General features: G+C 37.7%; 1 protein-coding gene across 1 annotated transcript in view; it reads left to right on the top strand.

Annotated features, from left to right (window-relative positions):
- UNC13C (unc-13 homolog C) overlaps positions 1-22,983 on the top strand; it is a 612,072-nt gene that overhangs the window by 316,256 nt on the left and 272,833 nt on the right. Inside the window, 3 exon segments of the mRNA XM_032342611.1 lie at positions 8,986-9,142; positions 20,168-20,236; positions 22,023-22,112. Of these exon segments, the coding sequence (XP_032198502.1) occupies positions 8,986-9,142; positions 20,168-20,236; positions 22,023-22,112 (316 nt within the window).

Consider the following 22,983-nt stretch of genomic DNA (forward strand, 5'->3'; position numbering starts at 1 on the left):
CTTGCCTAGATGGCTCAGTCGGTTAAGGGCCAGACTCTTGATTTCAGTTCAGGTCATGATCTCAGGGTTGTGAGATTGAGTCCCTCATCTGGCTCTGTGCCAGGTGTGGAGCTTGCTTAAGATTCTCTCTCTCCCTGTCTCTCCCCACTCTCAAAAAAAAAAAAAAAAGAGATAGAGAGAGAGAGAGAGAGAGAGAAATAAAAAAAGACAGGATTTTTTACTAGCCAGGGAAAGGTTATATTCATAAGAGTGACTTGGAAATTCTGAATTTTAATGTTTTATTTGAAAAGTTACTATCAAATGCTTAAACTTTTTTTTTTTTCAAATGCTTTAACTTTTAATATTAGTATTTCAACTCCCAGTTAACTCCAGAGTCACTAGTTTTAGGAAGAACATTTTAATGTAAGTGCTAAAGAGTGACAACTTTATCTTTAATTTTTAGATATATTGAGAGATGTTCAATTTAATTCCAACCAAATTAAGGAGGACCATATTTATGACTTTAATCTATTTACCTTCTTCCTTTTACCAGACAATGAAAATTTTATTGCTTATAATTTTAATTAGCTCACAAGAAAAACACCATTGTGAGGTTAATTTGATGTTTACACCATGTAAAGTTCTAATGGAATGAAAAGTAGCATTAAATGAAATAGTGAGTTTTTCTCATTGTTCTTTGATTTTCACATCGCTGTTCTCGTCCCTGTATTTTGCTTTAGGAAGTTATGAGTGAAAAATAATTCCATTAATATCTTCAAAATTAAGTCTCAATATATTTTACTTAGTGAAATCAGAGTGGTATCTATTTTATAGTAATTTTATAGTAATTTTTTTGCATCTACACATTAACCAGAAACTGGTAAGGTCTATGATAAACTTTGAAAGAAAAAACATTTTACGTGTGCTATGTTATTGACTTCTTCTGTAAAAATCCTGTTTAATAGTATTTTAAAGAATAATATGGATTATATACTTTTTTTTACACTTTGATATGTTAAAATAATATGTAAAGATGTTTATCTTTCTTATATGGCAACTTACAGGTTCCTTTGAATCCGTATTTTTTTGACCACCTAGGTATGATCAGCATTCACCTAAAGACCTTAAACTGGAAGCCAAGTCTCTAAAAATATTCCACCATTACCCATGACTTTATTTAAATGCAGCTCTCATTTAGACTGGGAAAAGATACTTACCTGTTCTTTTTGGTGGATTCTCCATATGTAAAAACTGGATTTTCTCTCCACCCCCGGATAAATCTAAACAAGCTGTGAACTCTTTCTTACTGGAAGTAAAACATTAAAGATTATGTATAATCCCCAGGATATACCGTTCCCAGTGTTCTTCTGGGCCTTTTTTCTAACAAGCTTCAAATCCTATTGCCTAGATCCTATTACACAAGGTGTACTGCAATCTTGGGATTTGTATATTCTTTAACGGATATAGAGTGAGTAGGTGTGAGAAACAAGAGATAGTTCTTTACAGCCTTGAGAAGCCATTAGCATGGGAGTGATTGCCAGGCTGCTGGCCAGCAGTCTCAGCCCCAGTCTTAGATACGGGGTTGACAGTGTATGATTGCTAGAAATATCCTCCCATTTCCTCTCTAGTCAGGTTAATATTTTAGGAGTTTAGACATACTAGTCAGCCACTGAACATCTCTCAACCTAGCCAGCTGCCGTAAACTTAGGCAAAGTCTACTTAGGAAAGGTATCTTTTCCTAATCTAAAGATACCAGGCAATCTTTGATTGGTACCCTAATGTCTAGTGCTTTTATGACTTGGCATTCTTTTTTTGTTTTCCTCAGATATTTCCATGGGAAGTTTCAAGGTGTGAATCACATATAGCTAGCTACTTCCAATCATACCCCAGAAATTATCTCAGTTAAATTAAAATCAGAAAGCAAAGTATTTCTGTCTATCCTCTAAGATGAATATATGCCTAATGCTCTGGAAAATTTAAAATATATAGCAGTTATAAGCAGAATGCTATTAACCTTCAAAGTTATTGTCATCATTACTATTAACTGTTATGTACTTCAACAAATATTTATAAAGCAATTATCTGTTTTGATAAACTGTTGTACTCAAGGTAACAAACCACATGTCCTCTACACTCTAATTCTACATAAATACATTTGGCTCACATTGTTTTTGTTTTCATTAATAAACATCGGTCATCTCCCTTGTACAAGAAAACACTATGCTAGAGGCAGGCTGAATAAGATGAGATAACAAAGCATGTACTAGACACATGCTGAAAGGACCAGATACATGTGCAAGTAATATACAACATTGAAGAGATAAGGAGGAGGATAAATTAAGAGAAAGATACCTAGTGGCTAAGAGAGATGGTTTTAAACTTATATTGCCTGAGCTCCAATCCTGAATCACGTTACTTGTTCTGTGACCTTAGGAAGGAAAAAAAAAAATTAGAGGGGCGCCTGGGCGGACAAGTTGGTTAAACATCTGACACTTGGTTTCAACTCATGCCGTGATCTTAGGCTCATGAGACTGAGCCCCACATGGGGCTCTGCACTCAAAGGGGAGCCTGCTTGGGATTCTCCCTCTCTTTCTGCCACTGTCCCTGTCCCCCATGCACACTCTCTCTCAATCAAAGAAATAAATCTTCAAAAAAGAAGAAAATTAGAAAAGGAAAATAAATATTTAATTACCCCAAAGACAGGGAGAGAGTCAGACTTCAAAAACACTGGCAAAACAGAGCAAAAACATAGCCTACCCAAAGTTATGTATTTTACATGGAATTCCTGTGCTATTCTTGGTGGGGCACCAAGCTGGGGTCCATATTTTCAGAGGTCATTATAAATTTTCAGATATAACGAGTAAATGCAAGTTCAAAATTGTTTTGTTAGAAACTTTAGGTTTCAGAGAAATATTCACGGTTTTATATCTTGGAGGTCAGAAACCATGTGATTCTGTGAGTTTTAGATTACCTCAAGATTATTTTGTTCCAGAATGATGAAGTACTTCATCATTTTGGAAGCAGGACAGAAGTATCATTTTTACTTCTATATCTTCCTAAATTCTTCTTATTCTGATTCCAGTACCTTCTCATTTCAATCTGTCTTTACAACACTCTGGAGTCATCTTTCCAAATTTGTCTGATAATGTCAGTTGCCTCTGCAAAAATCTCCACCAACTCCAAATAATCCACATGAGATGTGAAAAACCCTTAGCAGGAAACCAGCAGAATGTGGCCTTGATCTTAGTCACCCCCAGCACTTACCCACTTTTCATCCTATTTACTCTTACTGCAAACTCCTGTCATTCCACTAGCATTGATCTTGTTAAGTCACAATAAAGTATATTTGTCAAGTCCAATAGTCTACTTTCTGTCCTTAAAAGACTTTCTCACTGTACCTAACAGCATCATTTATTCTTTACCTGAGAATCTCCCATTATCATGGTTTCCCTGGTCCCATCTGTTCCCGCTGCCCCCCCGGCTTTAGCCTCAATCATAGAACCCTCCCCCCCTTTTATTTCCTTTCAATAGTCTCTTATATATTGGTGTTTTCCAGGCTCTAAATCCTGGTATTTCTCTCATCATGCTACATAATCTTCCAGGATGATCTTATTGTTTCTCATGGTTTTGACTGATGCTGACATGCTGGTGACCCCCTCCACCCCGATCCAAGTGTCCAGTTCAGGTGTCCAGAAACTTGGTAGACATTCCTATGTGAAAGCCCTTTAAGTACCTTAAGCTTAAACTCAACTGAACATCTAATCCCCACCTTACAATTTCTTTCCCTTTTTAATTCCTAGTTCACTTGGCAGAGGTACCAGTAACCCAAACTGAAACCTTGGAACCAAACCATCTCTCTCTCTCTCTCTCTTTTTCTTAAAGATTTTTTTTATTCACTTGAGAGAGAGAGAAAAAGAGAGAGAGAGCACACATAAGCAGGGGAAGAGAGAGAAGCAGACTCTCTGCTGAGCAGGGAGTCCAGCATGGGGCTCGATCTCAGGACCTGGAAATCATGACCTGAGCCAAAGGCAGATGATTAACTATCTGAGCCACCCAGAAGCCCCAAACAGCTTAACCATTTCTCTTCCCTACTTCTCTACTTCTCAGTCCCCATCAGTCACCAAGTCCTGACAGTTTTTCTTCCCTCAGTGTTTTCACATTCATTCCCTCCTTCATATTTCATATAGCTATTACCATAGTTCAGATACCCTCCGTCTCTTTCCTATATATCCTCTTGACTGGACTCTTCAGTCTCACCTTCTTTCTTTATTTTTTTTAAATACTTTATTTGTTGAGAGAGAGAGAGTGGGAGAGAGAGAGCATGAGCAAGGGGGAGGGTCATAGGGAGAAACAGACTCCCCGCTGAGCAAGGAACTCTTTGTAGGACTCCATCCCAGGACCTTGGGATCATGACCTGAGCCGAAGGCAGTTGCCTAACTGACTGAGCCACCCAGGTGCCCCTGTCTCACCTTCTTTAAACCCATTCTCCTAAAGTCTCCTTCCTACCATTACTCTATTTAAATTCAACTCTCATGATGGTACTTTCTATCCATGTAAAAAGCTAGAGTTCCTTGGAGATACTGTTTTTACTTAAACTCACTCTAAGACTCTGAATTTTGTGTGAAAAAGTACTTTGGTCTAGAAAATAGGTCCAACTTCCCTAACTTATTTCACGAGACTCTCCTACATACCCCCAACATTATCTCTGATAAGACCAAGGGTAGGGTATTATCTGGGAAATTTGGGCTCTACCAACCTAAAATTGCTAGGGTTCACTGCACACAATATCTTTTCTCCATTGTGCCTTGGTTTTTACTCCTGTATTCCTCTGAAATACATCTTTTACGTACCAGTGACAGCATGCCCTATGCTGGGTTTGGCTGTCTCTGAGTCATGCATTAACTCTTAGCCCAGTCTCAGTTTGAGACCCACCAGGGCACAATATGCACACTCCAACTTACTCTTCTAGCCCTCTGTTTGGCTTTTCTTTCTCATAACATTTGCATGATTGTTTTACATTTCTTGTGTGACTAATTCTCCCATTTGTCTGTAAGTGGATTTGTTAATATATATCCAATGCCTAACACAGTATCTCACACTTAGAATAAATATTTATTAGACCAAAGTGGCTGCACCAGCTTGCATTCCCACCAACAGTGTAAGGGGGTTCCCCTTTCTCCACATTCTCTCTAACACTTGTTGTTTACTGTCTTGTTGATTTTGGCCATTCTAACTGGTGTAAGGTGGTATCTCAATGTGGTTTTGATTTGAATCTCCCTGATGGCTAATGATGATGAACATTTTTTCATGTGTCTGTTAGCCATTTGTATGTCTTCTTTGGAGAAGTGTCTGTTCATGTCTTCTCCCCATTTTTTGATGTGATTTTCTGTTTTTTGAGTGTTGAGTTTGAGGAGTTCTTTATAGATCTTGGATATCAGCCCTTTGTCTGTACTGTCATTCGGGAATATCTTCTCCCATTCCGTAGGTTGCCTCTTTGTTTTGTTGACTGTTTCCTCTGCTGTTCAGAAGCTTATGATCTTGATGAAGTCCCAAAAGTTCATTTCGCTTTTGTTTCCTTTGCCTTTGGAGACATGTCTTGAAAGAAGTTGCTGTGGCTGATGTCGAAGAGGTTACTGCCTATGTTCTCCTCTAGGATTTTGATAGATTCCTGCCTTGCATTGAGGTCTTTCATCCATTTGAGTTTATTTTGTGTATGGTGTGAGAGAATGGTCTAGTTTCATTCTTCTATACATAGCTGTCCAATTTTCCCAGATGCAGCCATCAGAAAGTATGAATACCCAACTTTTGTATCAAAGTGGATGGGACTAGAGGAGATTATGCTGAGTGAAATAAATCAAGCAGAGAAAGTCAATTATCATATGGTTTCACTTATTTGTGGAGCATAAGGAATAGCATGGAGGGCATTAGGAAAAGGAAAGAAAAAGTGAATTTGGGGAAATGGGAAGGGGAGATGAACCATGAGAGACTGTGGACTCTGAGAAACAAACTGAGGGTTTTGGAAGGGAGGGAAATAGGAGGATGGGTGAGCCTGGTGGTGGGTATTAAGGAGGGCACTTATTGCATGGAGCACTGGGTGTGGTGCATAAGCAATTAATCTTGGAACACTAAAAAAAAATAAAATAAAATTAAGATATTAAAAATGTATATTTATTAGACCAAATTCTAGGGACACTAAACTCTTTACTCTTCTGTAAAGCCATTACATGGATTTTATTCCTCAAGAACTTGACTCAGACATTTCCCTCTGATGTCTCCTCTGTGGGCTTACCACCAGTGGGCTCCAATCAGCCGTTGAACCTGCATCCTCCATCTCTGGGCCTCCGGACTTCCTCTATCCAACAGATACTTCTGTAATAGCATGAAAACTTTTACATAATTCTGTAATAGCACTTTCTCTTGCATGGGAAAACTAGTCTTTCATGTGTGTCCTCTTGATTAGGGTATACATATTTTACTCCAGGAGCATGTTTTAAACAACTTTAGATTCCTGTCATGAAAAATAGTTCCAGAAAGATAGTAAATGTGTAGTTATTGAAGGGAGAGGACTCTGGCCAGATGCCTTTGATTAAAAAAATGAACAAACAAAAAAAAAGAAAAGTTAAAGAATAGAAAAATACTAAGGTCAATTCTAATTCTATTTCTAATCAGTTCTAATAGGAGAAAGTATTATAATCCTACCATTTAGCTATAAATTGAATTATTTTTTGAAGAAAACTTTAAAGTATGAAAACCAGTGTATTTTTTACTGCTTTTCTGATTTTATATGTATTAACATAGTGATAAGTACATAGCAAAGATTGTGTTACACTAGGTAAGTCAAAATTACATCTCTCAAAGCCCCCAAAGCCACAATTTTGTAGGGCATTTTCATCATTTAAACGTTAAAACATTCATCATTAAAACACTAAGTTTACCAACTCAAAGTATAAAAGAGACAAAGCTTGCTTGTTTATATCCCTGGTCTCCCCATATTATGCTCATTTTCCCTCTCAGATGCCTTATAAGCAATGAACATTGTTCAATAATTGTGTCATCTTCCTTATAAGATTTTCAGTTTCACCTATAGAATTCACGCTAGAAGCGCCTTCAGAATATTTATTATGTTTGTCCATTATTTCTGCTTAAAGTCCCTGCTAAACTGTTATTGATCGCATGGGCACCAAAAATCTGAAGGTGGCAGCTACCAGATTTAAATACTAGGTAACACTTGGTTGCATCAGGGAGACATGGATACCTTTTTTTATAAACCAAAAGCAAGATTGTTCATCCTGGTGACCTCCAGTATCCCTTTAAATATATCAGGATAATAAACTTCTTGTGTTTGAGTTTCTTACCAATTTATTTTGACAACTGATGTTTCTATAACTTTTGTTCCCCCTAGGTATGTATATTTTCCTTGTGCCATCCCCCATACCATTACATTTAGATCTTGCATATTCCATGACTCTTAACCTCTAACTTGGGTTTAACAAATTTTATTACTGTGAATTGCTCAAAAAAAAAGAGATACATAGTGTTAAGAGATTTTGCTTTCTATTTTTAATATCTTTATATTATTTGTGATATTCTTAACAGATATAATTAATTTCGTATATAATAAAGTCAAAGTAGGTATCATTTACCTAAAGGAAGCAATCAGTGATAATGTATTTTTAGGGTTAAATAGCAAAACATCATGCAACTCCCACGTCAGGCTTTGTTATTCATAATCCTCAAAGATCCGTGTTTAAACTTTAACCTATTTTTATCAGCTAGTATTGCAACAAGCTGCATGAGTGACATAGCTAAAATCTAAGAGAAGCCACCATTTCCAGGACTGTCATCCATTTCTTTTGAGGTGTTATTCAGGGCATTTACTTATGTTTGTTCATTCTGTGATTGAGTTCAGTAATACGGAATTCAGAGATGCCTAAGTGAAGGAAAACTTACTGACATAGGAGAACAAAATAGCATCAGATCGCATAGTGAAAATTTCTTTCCTCCGTATTTTATCTTCTCACTTTTATCATAAGCTGTGCTTTCAATTTTCAACTCTTTTGTTATAGTTCAAATGAAACAGGTTTTCTTGAGAGAAGTAACAGAACTGAGCACTGGATGCTTCTGATGTCTGTGAATGATACTATTATTCAGGGTTTAAAAGAAATGGTCTTTAAGCATTGAGCTGGCATAATTCAATCTGTCCTCACTATTCATCTGTTTGCCTTATTAAATCCTGGTTGCAGCAAAATGCCAGGAAAGCCGAACTGCTTCTGGAAGGTATTCTGATGACAAAATTCCAGAAACTGGACTCAAGTCAGATTTTAAGTTCACTTGTTCAGTAGACTTGCAAAGAAAGGAGAGCCTTGGGGTGCCTGGGTGGCTCAGTGGGTTAAAGCCTCTGCTTTCAGCTCAGGTCATGATCCCAGGGTCCTGAGATCGAGCCCCACATCAGGCTCTCTGTTCAACGGGGAGACTGCTTCCCCCTATCTCTCTGCCTGCGTCTCTGCCTACTTGTGATCTCTGTCTGTCATATAAATAATTAAAATCTTAAAAAAAAAAAGAGAGAGAGAGAGAGAGCCTTTTGGTTCATCAGTGTGATAGGAATACAAGAATGAAAGGGCATTCTGGTTGAAATAGAGCATGTCGGGACCTGAAGTAAGTGATGGCAATGTTGCTGGAGAACAGGAGACTCCCGTGGAATTGCTTTCGGTCGGTGCTGGATTCCATCGGAAATTGCACTTTGGATGTGTACACACAACATTACCACAGTTCAGTTATGCAGTCATCCCTGGGACAAATCACATTCTAATTAAGCCACCTCCCCTTTATGAATGAGACATTTTAAAAAGCTGAAATTGCTTTCTCTTTCATGTAGTGGAGATGGTGGGAGTTTCTGCTCTTCTTCGTAGATGTAGTTAAGGAAGTAATCACTGGCATTAGAGGGTGCGCTGTTACATGAATTAATTGGTTTGTGTTTTAAGAGTGCTTAATGCTTCTGTCTTGTAGGCACTTCTCATGTCTGTCTTCTAAATACATGTGCCCTGGCGTCCCTGCTGTCATGAGTACCTTGTTGGCAAATATAAACGCTTTCTACGCTCACACGACAGTTTCAACGAACGTGCAAGTTTCCGCCTCAGATCGATTTGCTGCTACCAACTTTGGTGTAAGTATTTTTGGATTTTCAGATTCCTACTCGCTTATGGGAGTTACATTTCCAACAGACGTTGGATTCCAGATATTCTTGGAATCTCATGGCAGGAGGCACTTCTTAGGGAATGTCTTACAGTATAATGGGCGAAGGCTAAAAGTTCATGGGAAACATACCCTGTAAAAGAACTTGGGTCTTCAGTAGGCATCTTCATGGAATGAAGTGACCCTATCTGGAATGATCTTTTCCCCAATGAGGACACATCATTTTTCTGAAAGAGTACTGGGACTTTATAGGACTTTCTCCATATATGCAAAGTTAGGATTCACCCTTCAGATGCTCCCTGGTAAAAGTGAGTTTGGTTGACTTCTCTCAAGATTGTTAGCCTCCATTTTTACCTCTGATTGGTTTTTACTATTATTGGTAGATATTGGCACATCGAAGTAAAATGTAGTAGGTGTTTAAAGGGTCTTAAGAACTCTCTGTACCCAATGAAGACTATCGACCTGAAGTAATCACATGCATCAAAGATGCATTGAAAAGTAGGAATGCAGGTATCTCAAGGAAACTCAAGTATTTAGTGGTTGTAACTGTCACTGGAACTCATTCTCTGTAAACCTCATTAAACTGAAATTGGTAAGACTGGAAACAGGATATAATTTATAGTAAGGGCAGGAGCATGGTACAGATCTAAACTAAGACAAACTTTTTTTTTTTTTTTTTTGAAAGAGATTTTTTTTTTTTTTTTTTTAAAGATTTTATTTATTTATTTGTCAGAGAGAGAGCGACTGGGAGCAAGCACAGGCAGACAGAGTGGCAGGCAGAGTCAGAGGGAGAAGCAGGCTCCCTGCGGAGCAAGGAGCCCGATGCGGGACTCGATCCCAGGACGCTGGGATCATGACCTGAGCCGAAGGCAGCTGCTTAACCAACTGAGCCACCCAGGCGTCCTTAAACTAAGACAAACTTAGTGAAGTTGGAGGAGAAAAGACAAATTACAGAGCTACTCGTGGCATAGAGTCAACAGGACGTGGTGTCTTTGGGCATGAAGACAGGGAAGGAAAGGAAAGCTGTCTGGAGAGAACGCTATCTTCACTTCCATAATTTGACTAGGCACGTACGTGTTCAGCACTAGCTCTGTTCAATAACCATATGAAGCAAGTATTTTTACTTTCGTGTGTGTGTATACATGAAACTGAGATCCATTGTAGAAAAATGATTTTCATGACAACATAGTTACTTTTTCCACTGTACTTCAGAATTGGTTCACTGAATAGATTTTTGTTATTATGTTGGTAGAAACTAAATTTTGAGGTATGTGTCATAGAGTAGAAACAAACGAGTCTCGGCAAATGAAAGTGTGTGAAGTCAGTAGGGGGAAAATGTGCTGCTGTGTGTACAGTTTTTCTGTCCTTTTTATCTGAAAGAAAATACGTATGAGGCATGTGAGATGAGTTGGAATGAATCAAAGGAAAAAGTAATTGTTATTTAATGACAAATCAAATTAAGTACTAGTAGATGAAAATACTATCTGGGTTAGGAGTCATGGGATTTGAGTTTGTGTTCAAATTTAGCAAGCCAAGCCAGTCGTTCTAGCCTGAATTTCTCAATCTGCTCAATGAAAATAACAACTACATTTCTTTTTTTTTTCCTAAAGATTTATTTATTTATTTGACAGAGATCACAAGCAGGCAGAGAGGCAAGCAGAGAGAGAGAAAGGGAAGCAGGCTCCCTGCTGAGCAGAGAGCCCAATGTGGGGCTCGATCCCAGGACCCTGAGATCATGACCTGGGCCGAAGGTAGAGGTTTTAACCCACTGAGCCACCCAGGTGCCCCATAACAACTACATTTCTAATGTGTTTCTCAAATTGAAGATGAAAGCAAATGAGGTAAAATATGATAATCCAGTTTGTAAAAGTTGAAAATGCTCTATAGATATCAGGTGTGAGGATTTCATCTCTCCTGCTCTACCTACAGTATAAACAGCATACCATCAGCTACTTCTGTTAGAAGTAAGTCTTGTAAGAGCTAGGACCAAAGAACCTTCCCTGACCAACTCAACAAAATACTATTATAACCGATAACAGATCATCAGAATAGTTTTGCTATAAAAACCTCATCTTGATAATAAGATCGTCTTGAGATTTTACTTGTAACATCAAGCACACAGTGTTATGAAATTGTTTTGCTTTTAATATTCTGCCTGGGTGCCTTGTAGAGAATAAGCCAGCGTTGTGGAACACTGAGCCTTTGTAGTTCTGAAAAAGAAGACATGTCTATATGATTAATATCTGTCATAAAAGCTACCTGGAGGAAAATGAGATAGAACTTCCTGCTGACCCAAAGAAGAAAAACCAAATTGATTTCACTACTTTTCAGTGACAACATGATTATAAAAAACTGTATTTTACAAATCAAATAACTTATTGTAGAAGAGGGCCAAAAAACTTTTTTCCTCAAGCTACAGTTTGATAAATTGATGATTTGGTATATAAATGTGAGTGTATTTTTCTCTGCCTACTGAAAATAATGCTACTTGCTCAGTCAGAGATATCTAAGTATAACGTTTCCCACGTTAGCCAATTTATGGCCAAAGGTTCTTTTTTACCTGAATTCTGAATCTGATCTGTTTCTTCTGATTCAAGAACACCATTATATTGGTCCTTTTTCATCCTTCTCAAAGGTATAACCCAGACATTTTGAGTATCTAAATAATAAGCCAGTGGAAAAAGCTTTTCTTACATTTTTTTTCTTACCTTTTTTTTTTTTTTAAGATTTTATTTAGTTATTTGACAGAGATCACAAGTAGGCAGAGAGGCAGGCAGAGAGGAAGGGAAGCAGTCTCCCTGCTGAGCAGAGAGCCCTATGTGGGGCTCAATCCTAGGACCCTGAGATCATGACCTGAACCAAAGGCAGAGACTTTAACCCACTGAGCCACCCAGGCACCTAGATGACCCCTTCTAACCTGAGACCCACTGAGCCACCCAGGCACCCTAGATAACCCCTTTTAACCTGAGACCCACTGAGCCACCTAGGCACCCTAGATGACCCCTTCTAACCTGAGACCCACTGAGCCACCTAGGCACCCTAGATGACCCCTTCTAACCTGAGACGCCTACTCTTCTTTGCCCTCTGTCGGTAAGGGTTAGTAGCTTATCTCATAGGCAAGGACCAAATCCCATCAGTCTGATTTACTCATACATACACACTCGGATAAAAGTAGAAATACAGTAGGACTGAAAGATGAAAAACTGCTCTTCTAGCATAATTAATATTCATTGGTGCCTATATATAATGTAAATATTTCTTTGTTTAAAATGAGATTGGCAGAGACTGTTTTGTTAACGAACTGGAATGAAAAGGGAAAGATTGGTCAAGGGAAGATTTTATCATGAAAAAGATTTTATTTTTACTGGCTGGGTTGGGTAAGGATTATTTTTTTAATTTAATAAGGTAAATTGAAACATGTTTATAGGTTATCAGGAAAGGAACAAGTTATGACAGTGAAGTTGCAGATTTATCAGATGGAGAACATGTGATGCAGCGACATTGCAGAAGATAAAGAAAAATAGGTAGTTGAGAGTACAAAAGGAGGTACATTCTTTGGAACAAGAAAGGACAAGTTCCTTTCTGAAATTTCAGGAATAATGTAAGTATCCTTGTAGACAACTGTGACCTTTTGATACTGGAGTGAAAAGTTGGGTTTTCATACCCCATTAACGTTAATTTTCTCTGTGGTTGTCTTCAGGAACAGAAAATGCTCACCTATAAGACAGGAGCTATGATAGGTTTAGATAAATTATCAGAAGGAATAGAAAGGGGAATGCTTCAGGGCCATGTCAGAGGAATTCCTAGAAAAGTTGAAGGTCTCATTTGATGTTGAGAAGCATAAGTCATATTGTCACAACAATGCATGTGGCTGTCAGATTTTCTCAGGATTTTGCAGCATTCTGTTGTTCATGTAATGGACACAGCAGAAGATTGGATTGACTCCAGATAGAAATTTTGTAGAAAAGAGACAATGGAAGGGTGAGTGAATTAGTACATAGATTTCACCATGGGGTCTTGGTTTGAGAAGTTGCACCATAAGAGACAGAGACAAAAGATTTATGTAGGAACGTAATACATTTCAGTTAAAATTCCAAAGGGAAAGTCTTGGGCCCAAGATGTAGCTCTGAAGTAGATTGTTGAAAATTGAATATAAGACCGTTATAATTTAGTTAAACCTGCTCACAGGCCATGACCGCTGAATTTTCAGGAATACTGCAAGATAATTGCTGAACATAGCAGTCCTTGAAACCAGAAGTACTGAGAATACTAACATCATGGAAATTGGCAAATGCTAAAAATCAAGGCATTTTTCTTTTGAAGAGATGATTTAATAGCACACCATCGATTGTAAAGCTTGGAGTCAGGAAAATTAAAGAAATTCTTTTGGATAAAACATCCCTGTGGTTTTGGAAAACACCATGGGTAGATCAAGGGTTGGAAAGGAAGAAAACCCCGTGACTTGGGGTTTAATATCTCAACTATAAAAAAAAGTCTTTAGAAAATTTATTTAGTGAGTTATCTTAAAATACAATGAATTATTAGTAAAATTGATGTTTATCTAGTTCATTTTTTTTTCCTAACATATATATTCTCTTTGACCCAGCCAGTGTTGGGCAAAAATAAATAAGCAAATGCTAATAAATATTTCTTTGCCATTACATATGTTCTTCTATTTGTCCACTTTTTCATTTATATGTATTCATGTGATACCTCATGTAAGGCACTACAGCAGGTAATGAAGGCACTGAAAGATAAAAGGTGACTTCTAATTTCTGAAATTAATGGGGTAGTCATATAACCATATGTAGTGATAACCGTAAGTCATTTCCAAAATATGTTTAGTGTCAAAGGAGGTTATATTAACAAATTTGCTTTGAGATTTAAGAGGAACAAATGACTGATTCTTTTCAGGGGCTCATGAAAGTTTGATAAAAGGAACAGGGCTTTTAGGGATGAGTAGTATTTCCCAAGCTCCAAGAAGTAGTAGGGAAACTACTTAGGTTTTGAAAGACATTTGAGTAACATCAAGAGTCAAGATACAAAATAAATTCAAAGTATGTGGAAGGTAGCCTGCCTATTGAGTAGGGCAAATAGAATAAAAAATGGTAGTAGAAGAAGAAGCTGTACAACTGGGTTGACAATAGATTGTTGAGGGCCTCTTAAGCCTTCTGAGATATTTGGACATTATTCTCGAAGCTTAGGGTGTAATCTAATAGAACCTTTGATTTAGAAAGTTAACTGTGTAGAAGAGATGTTGTAGAGGGGAGAGAGAGAGTGTGTATCAGACACAGTTCAGGTGCAGTAATAGAAACCATCCTAGAAATTTTAAGTAGAAAGGGATTTGGCACAGGGGATTGGGTGCTTATAATATCATAGGAAGTCCTGGCAGAAGATTCTTCTAGAATAATCCTCAAAATATCACAGTGAAACTGATTTGCAAGAGAAGTTGTGAGCTTACTTATAGTCAGGAAGGTGACGAATCAGAAGGTGGCTTCTGCTAATGCAGCTATCTTTTGGAAATCACAATCCTAGTGACCAGAGACTGGGAAATGCATGTCTCTAGGACTTGACTTAGCAGCAGAAGTAAACCAAGAAGCAGGAGGTGAGCCTCCATCTCCTCCTGTCGACTTTACAAATGTGGAGTCCACATGCTTCTAGAAGGCAGAAACTAACATAATTGCATACACTTGCAAAGGAGTTTGGCAAATATGGTGCTGAGTTTTCTAGTCTCAGAACTCCAGAAAGCCACACTGAGGAAGGAGGAATGATTAAACCAGCTCCTGTATTGAATACAGGAGGACAAGATGGAAATTAGTGATAGGGCTGATGTGCGCACAGGTGGATCTAAGTTTTGTGCTGCTTAAACCTTATGTCATTTGATGAGACTCTTTTTCAGAAGAATACACATTGTCAATAGAAAAGTAATATTCATTTCTAATAAAAAATGAATCCTGATGAATTTTAAATCACTGTAGTGGGATACCACAAACATTACAAATTCCAGAAAAACAACATGATATTTTCATTAGCTTCCTGATACATCTCTTTAAAAGTTTTTCTAGAGTTCTTGAGGGCAAATTCTTTGATCACTTCTTCATATAATGAAAATCCTGCAATATAATTTTTTATTAAAAAAAGATAATGCAGTCTTTACAAGAGTTGATCAAACTTTTTTTTTTTGAGTTGATCAAACGTTTTTATTTGATGTTTTTAGGAAAGTTTCTCTTAACTTCAAAATTCATTGATAATCTGACACACATGTTATTGACTTATATCAAGTTTGGGAAAACATTTATTAGGTTTCTTTCATATGTGATATCAAAGCAAAAATTGTGCCTGAGAGAGTTAAATAGGCAATGAAAACAATGTGAGGCTATTTATTGCCCTAGCAGGAGAGGCTAGGGCTCCCTCTGAACTTAGCTATACTAAAACAAAAGATAGAGTTTTTAAGAGCTAGAATAAGCTGGAGAAAAAAAATACCTGAAGATATTGAGGGGAAATTTGATCAGTGGCATGTGTCCAGCTCATTAACTTATTCTTGGGTGTGCAAGTGTCTTTTTCTGTGATGAGGCTGTTTGTGTTTGCTACTTGGTACCTACCAAAATTAGTCTCTTACCCTCCCCACAGAGGCTGGGATTTACAGATACTATCCCTTAGCTAGAGGCTTTTAAAAAGATTTACATTTCTAAGGAGCAGAGAAAAAATTTACAATTGTAAGTTTTTTAAAGAGAATGCTCTAAAAGAAAGAGAGAGAGAGAGAGAGAGATCAGGGTCTAGAGTCAGGAAGAAACCTGTCTAAAGTTTAGTCAGACTGAGGGAGAGGTTGGGGCTCTCTAGGTCCATGAGGAGCACCGTCTCAGGACTTTCCCAGTGCCTATGAAGTGACTCCTTAAATACTCTTTGAATTGATCACGTTTATTAGTCTGTCACTGATGCCATCATGTAGTGACATTTTATAATTTTATGGTATCTGTTGATAGCAGTATTAACCTCAAATCAGTAAGAAATGTAAGCCTATTTTCCATATGTTCCCGTGATTAACTAAATTATCAAAAAATATCAAAATAGACTATGTATAATTTCTACTTGAAATGTTCTGTTCTTCTTAACGAATTACTGCTTTTGATATGATCTGGTAAAAGAAGTTCTTCCAATTAGCTGGTCCACATCAGAATACTTCTTATCCTACTTTTTCCAAAGTTTACGGAAAGCTGAGGTCATGTGAACACCTAGCTAGGGATCTTCTCAGGGAAGCTGAAGTCAGTGAGGGCTCCCAACACTGAAGCAGCATCAGTTTCAAGTGAAATCCACCCCTGCTTCTGGATTGAGATACTGAGAAACAAAGAAATGGAAGAGAGAAGCTGAGGTTGATGCAGAGGTGTTTACACACCTTCCTTATAAAGACTTTCCTTTCTCCAGTGCCCAGGATCCGAGGGCAACTTGTTGACATTTCGTGTTGATTTGAATGCACTTGTGGGTAACAATGCCTTCCCCCCTACTCAAAATCCCTCCAGTCCTCTGGGGCCAAAATCAGCCCACCAGCTGGTTTCATATGGAGATAAGAATAAATTCCACATGTTAAAGGGTTAAAAAAATATCAAGAGGACTACCATTTTATAACACTTGAGAATTACATGAAGTTCAGATTTCACTGTCCAAGAAACAACACTTCAGTGGCAGAGTTTAATAGTTGCGACTGGCAACAAAGCTGAAAACCTTTACTACCTGGCTCTTTCCAGACAGTTTTTTGACCCTTGGCCTAGAGTTCTTTCTTTCTTTCTTTTTTTTTTTTTTATTTTTTATTTTAATTTTAATTTTTTTATTTTTATTTTTTTAAAAATTTTTAAATTCATTTTATTTATTTGAAAGCAAGAGATAGAGATAGAGAGCATAGGCAGGGAGAAGCAGACTCCCCCAAGCAGGGAGCCTGATGTGGTACTCGATCTCAGGATCCCAGGATCATGACCTGGGCCAAAGGCACATGCTTAACCGAGGAAGCCGCCCAGGCATCCCTAAAGTTATTCTTATCAACTAATGAAACATATGTTTTTGATAACTGATAGCAGTGTTTTGATTAATGTGGTCACTACCAAATCCCAGGACTGTATAGACCTTCCCCGGCAGAAAAATCAGGACGACAGCACAGTGTTAGATGTTGTGGGCATGCCCCTCGGGAGAATCTTTTTTTTTTTTTTTTAAAGATTTTATTTATTTATTTGACAGACAGAGATCACAAGTAAGGAAAGAGGCTGGCAGAGAGAGAGGAGGAAGCAGACTCCCCCCTGAGCAGAGAGCCCGATGTGGGGCTCAATCCCAGGGCGCTGAGATCATGACCTGAGCCAAAGGCAGAGGCTTAACCGACTGAGCCACCTAGGCGCCCCAGGAGAATCACTTTTTTTTTTTTTTTTAAAGATTTTATTTATTCATTTGACAGAGAGAGAACACAAGTAAGGAGAGAGGCAGGCAGAGAGAGAGGAAGGGAAGCAGGCTCCCTGCTGAGCACAGAGCCCAATGTGGGACTCGATCCCAGGACCCTGAGATCATGACCTGAGCCGAAGGCAGCGGCTTAACCCACTGGAGAATCACTTCTTAATCACCCAGCCTTTTGTTATTCCTCCAGTCACACCATGCAGGAAATAGGCCTCCTTAGTTCTTGCAAAGGCAATCTCTACTTAAATCGAAAAGTGATAAATAAAATTAAATTTCAAGCTGTCCTGCTGTTTAAAGAATCTCTATGAAAATTCAATCAGTAGCATACTTTTAATTTCCCATCATCTGATATTGTCTGGGATTTAGAGACAACAAGCTAGGCAGTTTTCTTCACATTTCTGTGTTCCTTGAATGTAAAATTTCCAGCTGGGCACGGAAGACTTGGGTAAGAAGACCACATGTGTGATCTATATCAGTCACCGTTCTGTTCGACTGCATGAAACAAACTCAACTAAACAGACTTAATAAGATTTTTTCCCCCATGGAACCCAAGTCCAAAGGTAGTAAGGAATTCAGGGCTAGTGTAGCTGCTCAGGATTGTCATTTTTTGGAAGGGTAGGCAGACAGGGCTAAGGGGCGGAATGAGGGCTCTCAGCTTCCTGCTCCACCAGGCCTAATCTCTTGTTTAGCTTTTCATCTGGTGGTCCCACATCTGTTATGCCTTCTTATGTCTAGTCTGAGTTTCATATGGGGGAAGGAAAGAAACCCACGGCAGATGGAGAACAGCCCGATAAAGAATTATATAGCAGACACCAATATGATAGTGTTTGCCAAACTCTTCTAGAATCCTTTAAAATAATTCAACTGGCAATATACTAGCTGAGTCCATCCTGTTTAATAAACTATATGTATCTCATTAGCCAAAATCCTACTGCATGGCCATTGCTAGAGGAAAAGAGGTCTGGGAAGGTAGGTATTTCATAATGGACACATATGACTCACAATGTCATGAGGTTCTCTTAGTAAGGAAGAATGAAAAAATGGATACCAAGCAGACAACCAGAATAGTCAGTCCCAGTGGAAGTAAGAGGCCCAATGATTTGGGCATTAGCACGGATGACTAGAGTGTCCTGATGATTTGTACCACCCACAGAGGTCAGATCAAGCATCTTAAGGCATGACATGAACATGTTAACTTTTACAATCATTGAATGATTAACTTTGCTGTGGCCTAAACTGGTGATGGTCATGGTTCTTCCATTTTTCTATTTTGATTGAGAGCTACTGATCTAGGTGGTTGTGGGATGGGGGTTAATAAAAGGACAGTATGGTTCACCTCTTCCCTTGGAAAGGTATGATGAAGAGTAGGAAAGAAATACCTAAGACCTTCGACTCATCTGTGTATTTCATGGAGAGTTTTGCTGGAGAGTCTTCTCTGCCTAACAAGATGGCAAGCAAGTTGAAGGCAAGGTTCATTTCTTGGACTCCTTCATTGACTCCACAGGGGGTTAACACAGAGGAGATATCAAGCTTTATTGCCTGATAGATAAACCTGATTAAGGCAGTTATTCAGAAAATAGGAGTTTCAACTTAAGAATGATTCATCAACTCCTGTTAATATTCAGCTCACTTCATCAAAATCGGTGACTTCAAGGGAAGAGTTATAACCCCATAAATCCACCTCATACGTGAAAGTATTAGGAAAGTTTCTACTTCTTCCAAAGTGCAATTTGTTATTTACAGAATAGTAATGTAGGCTGAGGCATTTAATGTTACTTACTTACACTCCCATATTTTTTTTTCATTTTTGATTAGATGTCTAAGACTCAGAATGGGAGATTTCCTATCCTATAAAGTTTGTGTGATTTTGATGTTTTTACCTTATCTAACTTATTTACTTTATTTAATCAACACAACTTCATCCTTATAAGCAGATTCCCTATTCTTATATTCACATCCTATGATGAGGTCAGTTCAACTGCCTCAGAGGGAGGCATCAATAATTTTTTTGGCTTGATATTTTGTGCTTTTTTAAAAAAACACTAAATCATAAACATACTTTAAAAGGTGATCGATACTTTCAGATTATGAAGTCTGTACTTGTCACCAAAAGGAAAATGCTTTTTGAAATTGTTCTTGATGAGAACAATAGCTATCTCACTTCAATAGTTAGGAGAAATTTAAAAAAACAATCATTTCTTTCTGGAGTGGTGTGTGGGGATGGGATGTGTGTTCTTCTTGCTGACTCAAAGTGTTGTGAATTAGTACAGGGGCAATTCAGTTGTCTGGACTCTTTCTGAAGTACACAACTTTCTGGATACTTCCTTATTCATCACAGAGAGGTCCTGTGGCTTATTGGCAAGAGCCTGGATTTGGTGTGAAAGAGGTGTGCATCTGAAGCATTGTTATGTCACATAGCCGCGCTATCAACTCAGATAATTGTTGACATCTTTGAACCTTCCTTTCTGTAGAAGGAGGACAATAACTCAAAGAGTTGTTGTGAGGACTGCATTTAGAATGACCCTTTATTTCCATTCTCCTCTTTTGTGTTTGCTTTGTACAGAGGGAAAAATTCATAAAACTACTGGACCAATTGCATAACTCTTTAAGGATTGACCTGTCAAAGTATAGGGTACGTACAAAAGTATCTGCCTGAAGGTAAAATGTCATGTTTGGCTGAGATGCTTTCTTGTCATACTATGAAAAATCATGCACTGTGTAGTGGGAAAGTAAAAATACTGGTGTTGGGATCTGAGGTTCTGTCACACTGGACAGCTAAGTTCCTAAGTAAGCAAGCTGATGTCTCTTGTTCAGGGACCTTGACCCACATAAGCCTACAATAGTAACGTGTGTATGTAATTTTACTTTTATAATTATAATAGCTGTCCGATTGAGAGGCAGCTAATCCATGAGGTAGACATGTGGCAGAGCCCTCATCCTAAAAGCGCACCCCTTGTTAATGAAGATATCCTGCTACTATTTCCCCAGCTTTTAAGATGCCTCTTAGACTCATTCCTTAATTTACTCTTCCTAAATCAGTACAATGTGCTCTTTTGAAGCTGTCCAGAGTTCTTGTCAGCTCTTCTGCATTTCACCTCCAGGTGAAACACACACAAATATACACACAAAAAATATATTCATCTATGTGTGTGCAAATGTACATATGATGTTATTAAAAAAAAACTTAGTTACAAAACATTTGGTTATCAGTTTTATTTACAGAAAAAAGCTGTAGTAATAACTGTTGTGTTCTTTATTTAATAATGTATTTCAAACATAATTCCATCATCTACACAATGTAGACCCTCTGCATTCATGTTTTAGTTCATGATGGATGGGTATCTTAATTGCATATTTCTGGAAATTATAAAACTACATTTTGTCAAATTTACCCTTCCTCTTGGAAATGGGGCCAATACTAGTAGGAGACAAGTGCTATGCAGGCAATTAAAAAGGTATTTGGGGGCCAAAAGGGTCTGAAGCCCACCTCATTTCTCATCATTTGGACACTGTAACTCTGTATGAGTTCATGAATATCTAAAAATTACCTGTGGTTTTTCTGATTGCTATTTACTATTTATTGATTTTTGATTTTTATTTATTTATTTTTTTTAATTTGAGAGAGAAAGAGCATGAGAGTGGGGGAGAAGGTCGCAGGAAGTCTGATGAGGGGCTTGATCCCGGGACTCCAGGATCATGACCTGAGCCAAAGGCAGTCGCTTAACCAACTGAGTCACCCAGGCACCCTCTGATCGCTCTTTAAAAAGCAATCTGAAAGCATGTTAAAATGAGAAATTTCTCAATGCAAAAATTGTTCTTTAGATCAAACATTTTCATAATTATACCTTCCCTCTACATCAAAGCTCTGAACATTTTTATTTTTTATATCACATCTCCACCAAATCGCATTAATCAACTTGTTGAAACCCATAGTACTTCCGGGAAAGACATTGCCATGTGGTCTGATTTTTCTTTTAGCTTTTAAAAGATTCTTTGTGACTCATGGTAAATGCAGCACATGTAAAATTCCCAAGGTATTTTTGGAAAAAACTGCCTGTCTTCAGAAAATTATTAAAAAAGTTTCCAACTACATGCTGTCCCCTCCACTTCTAGTAGCAAAACTATTATATGAATATAAAACTATGATATGAACAAGATTAATGATAACACAGCATGAATGATACTATTTTGAAAATAAATAGAAGGATGTGGTTTTCTAAGACTAAGAAGAGAATATTTCCAAATTGTTTACTCTTTGTTTTATGATACAATATTTTCAGAATAATATAGGTATATTTTTATAATTTTTACATAATTCCCTTCCCATTTCTTTCCCAGAAAGTTAATTTTAGTTTGTTTTCCCATCACAAGCTCTTAAGGCTTATAATTTACCCATTTTCTATTTCTTAATGAACCAGGAAAACTTTCCTGCCAGCAATGCTGAACGGCTGCAAGACCTGAAATCAACTGTTGACCTGCTGACAAGTATCACCTTTTTTAGGATGAAGGTACCTTATTTTATTTGTGGCTATCTGGTGTGGCATACCACATTCATTGCCCATTGAAGTCTGGTTTTTCTGCATCTCTTGATCACTACTGTTCAACCCCAGCGATTATGCTGTGATGACTTTCCAGTGCTAAGTGAATCCTCCAGTCTAAGGTGTGTTGAAAAGGGATTTTCCTAAACACCTAAATATTCCGATACCTTTGGCTCAAATGTAGTTTTAAATTAAATCCATCTTAAATAAAGATGGCACCTACTAAAAAAAAAAAATTCCCTGAGAATGCTAAATGGAAATGAGTCGACTTTTTCAAGTTGACTTCTTATTTTACTTTTAACTCAGAAGTCTTGCTGACTTTTTCATCCCAAGAGAGTAGCTGATTCTTTTAAGTTTGCCCCAGTTGTGGCAACTCTTGTTTTCAGCCCTGGAAATGTCTACATAGGAATAGATTTGATTGCTTAAATCATTAGTATAACTCTCATCTACCAAACTATGCAGGCATTTCTTTTTAGATCCATCCCCTCTGCTTTAACAGCAAATTCTTTGCAATCATAATTTGGCTAACAGGACAATTCATGGAAAGTGTTTCCTAAAACTACTTGTCAGGCTATGCGCTAAAAAAGTTTTGCTCTTCTATGATGTTTATTCAGAAAACTCCTGTACAGGAAAAAAAAAAAGAAAAGAAAAAGAAAGAAAAGAAAAAACAGTTTTCAGCTGCCCATGCTTGTTTTCACTAGAAGCACTAAAAATGGTACTGTATAATAGGAGATACAGAAAACCAAACCATACTCTATCAGCAGTCTCTTAGATTGTTTAAAGTTCAGATAAAATTCATTTGGCTTAAAATCACAGTTAAACTGGGTGACTGGGATAACTA

This window comes from Mustela erminea, chromosome 5 (assembly GCF_009829155.1).
Source record: "Mustela erminea isolate mMusErm1 chromosome 5, mMusErm1.Pri, whole genome shotgun sequence".
NCBI classification, from domain to species: Eukaryota; Metazoa; Chordata; class Mammalia; order Carnivora; family Mustelidae; genus Mustela; species Mustela erminea.